The sequence below is a fragment of the Octopus bimaculoides genome, chromosome 20 (assembly GCF_001194135.2).
Source record: "Octopus bimaculoides isolate UCB-OBI-ISO-001 chromosome 20, ASM119413v2, whole genome shotgun sequence".
Taxonomy (NCBI): domain Eukaryota; kingdom Metazoa; phylum Mollusca; class Cephalopoda; order Octopoda; family Octopodidae; genus Octopus; species Octopus bimaculoides.
Genome location: NC_069000.1, coordinates 1,893,069 through 1,895,147, shown reverse-complemented (window position 1 = coordinate 1,895,147; position 2,079 = coordinate 1,893,069). Strand labels below are relative to the sequence as shown.

The window sequence follows — 2,079 nt, the reverse complement described above, 5'->3', positions numbered from 1 at the left end:
CGGCGGTGGGTGGGTGTTGGTGTAGGGTTGCGTGCGTGCGTGCGTGTGCATGCGTGCGTGTGCGTGTGTGTCTGTGTCTGTGTGCCTCTGTGTGTGTGATTCTATAATGTGATGGGAGACCTGTGTGTCTAGAGGATGTCGGAAGATTGCATGAAGCGTCGAACGAACATATCTTCCGAATCGGTTATTTTCCTTTACGCCCAGGTATACGTTACCTTTTGCATCTTAATCACAACGAAACCTTTCACTTCAGAGGCACCTGTTAATAACCAAGTGGGAAGGGATTCTGAAAAATTGGTTTACTGGAATCACAACTGATACCTGGAAGAAGCTAGATGACCTAACTAACATTTACTGCAAAGAATGTATAACGAAACCGAAGGTGAGCACCGTAAACCTGTTAGTTTCCATTTTTATTAATTTTTAATGAAATGTGTCCCATAATAGTTGGACACATTGTAGCGACTTGATCTTACACAATTTTGATGCCACAAGATGGTGTCACGAGTCCCACGGCATGACTCCCAATGGAAAGCTGTCGGCAACTACTTGGACACTTCATGTCCTGATTTGATCATATCCATTGGCTGTCAGGATCACTCTGGATCTAACTCTACCGGAAAATTTCTTACAGTTACTTGAAGGAAATAGTGTATGTTGAGAAAACAAGCACGGCTTTAGAACTCAAACAAAACATCCGGAAGGGGACAGCGGCCATCTTAGCTGATGTACTATAGTGGTTATGAGGAAACGAAAGTTCCGATTGACCAACATTTGACAGACAGTTTTTCAAATGTTTTCCATTTATGACCATTCGGTCAATTTCACTAATATATCATGTATCTTTTACTATATTTTCCAACATAGTTTTGTTAACATATTCTTAAAGACTGTAAGGATTGATCTGAAGGGCATTTGAAAGTTAATTCTTGCAAGTTGAGCATATACATAGGCTTCCTAGTGCGTCGCACAAAATGCCTTACATTGTTTACTACCAATACTACTAAAGTCAACATTATCTTTCATTCCTCCGAATCGTTCAAATTTATGCTAATCAGCTTCTGTGGTTTGACGTTAATTAACGGTAACTTCTACTCGCACGAACAATGCTTGGAGGCCTTGTGCCTGTATTAGAAATAAATGCTTAAGTTTATTTATGTTATCCATCATAGGTTTGTTCATATTGGAACGAAGACACATGGTTTGGATATCAACGACTAAACGGTTGTAACCCCAAATCAATAAAATTGTGTGAAGAAATCCCTTCAAAGTAAGTTAATATTTGCCTATTTCATATTTAAACAGGATTGAGTTAAATATTTAATGTGGCGAAACGGCAGGATCGTTTCTTCCGGCTCTTTACGTTCTCAGTTCAAATCTCACCAAGGTCAACCTTGCTATTCATCCCTTCGGGGCCAATAACATTAAGTAGCAGTCGACATGTTCTCTCTCCTTAGAATTGCTAGCCTTTCAACCTGCAACGGACCGGTATCCCATTTACGGATGATGTTGTAATTCCGGTTACTTATGCGCCAGCGAAACTAGGTAATAGGGCTTATGACTTCTAGGGCTCCAGAAAAGTTAAATATTTGTGAATCGTTAAGCAACACAGAAGTCCGTAGAGTATTTCAGATGACACAAAAATATGTGTTTTCAAATTTTGCTTTCAGATATTTATTGATTCTTGTTAATTTCTAAACTTAGATAAATTCATGTGTTGTGGAGAGAAAAAAATCATTTTCGTTTTTTTATTATTGCAACAAAAGTACTTTGCGCTAATAGTGAGAGTTCCCTTCTCCCTAAAACGTAAGTTTATGTAAAATTTACAAAATTCATAAAATATTTTTGCCAATGCAGACAACCAATAATTTCCAATGATTCTCTTTTTTCTTATTTTATTTCTTGCTGCTTGAAGACTTGGAGTGGATGAGGAAATGATGAAACCAGTTCTGAAAGGAGAAACATTGGAAGGATTAATCCAAGAGAAACGACTATTTTACGCAGACTTCGAAATTTTGGAAGGCATTGGTCACAAAGAAGGATTTGACGTAAGTGTATGTTGTGTATATATATATATAT

General features: G+C 37.9%; 1 protein-coding gene across 1 annotated transcript in view; it reads left to right on the top strand.

The window, feature by feature from the left end:
* The window catches only part of LOC106873090 (polyunsaturated fatty acid 5-lipoxygenase), a 19,572-nt gene that overhangs the window by 8,452 nt on the left and 9,041 nt on the right, over window positions 1–2,079 (top strand). Inside the window, exons 5-7 of the mRNA XM_052975187.1 lie at window positions 233–382; window positions 1,173–1,270; window positions 1,916–2,048. Coding sequence (XP_052831147.1) covers window positions 233–382; window positions 1,173–1,270; window positions 1,916–2,048 — 381 coding nt within the window. The remainder of the gene's footprint in view (window positions 1–232; window positions 383–1,172; window positions 1,271–1,915; window positions 2,049–2,079) is intronic.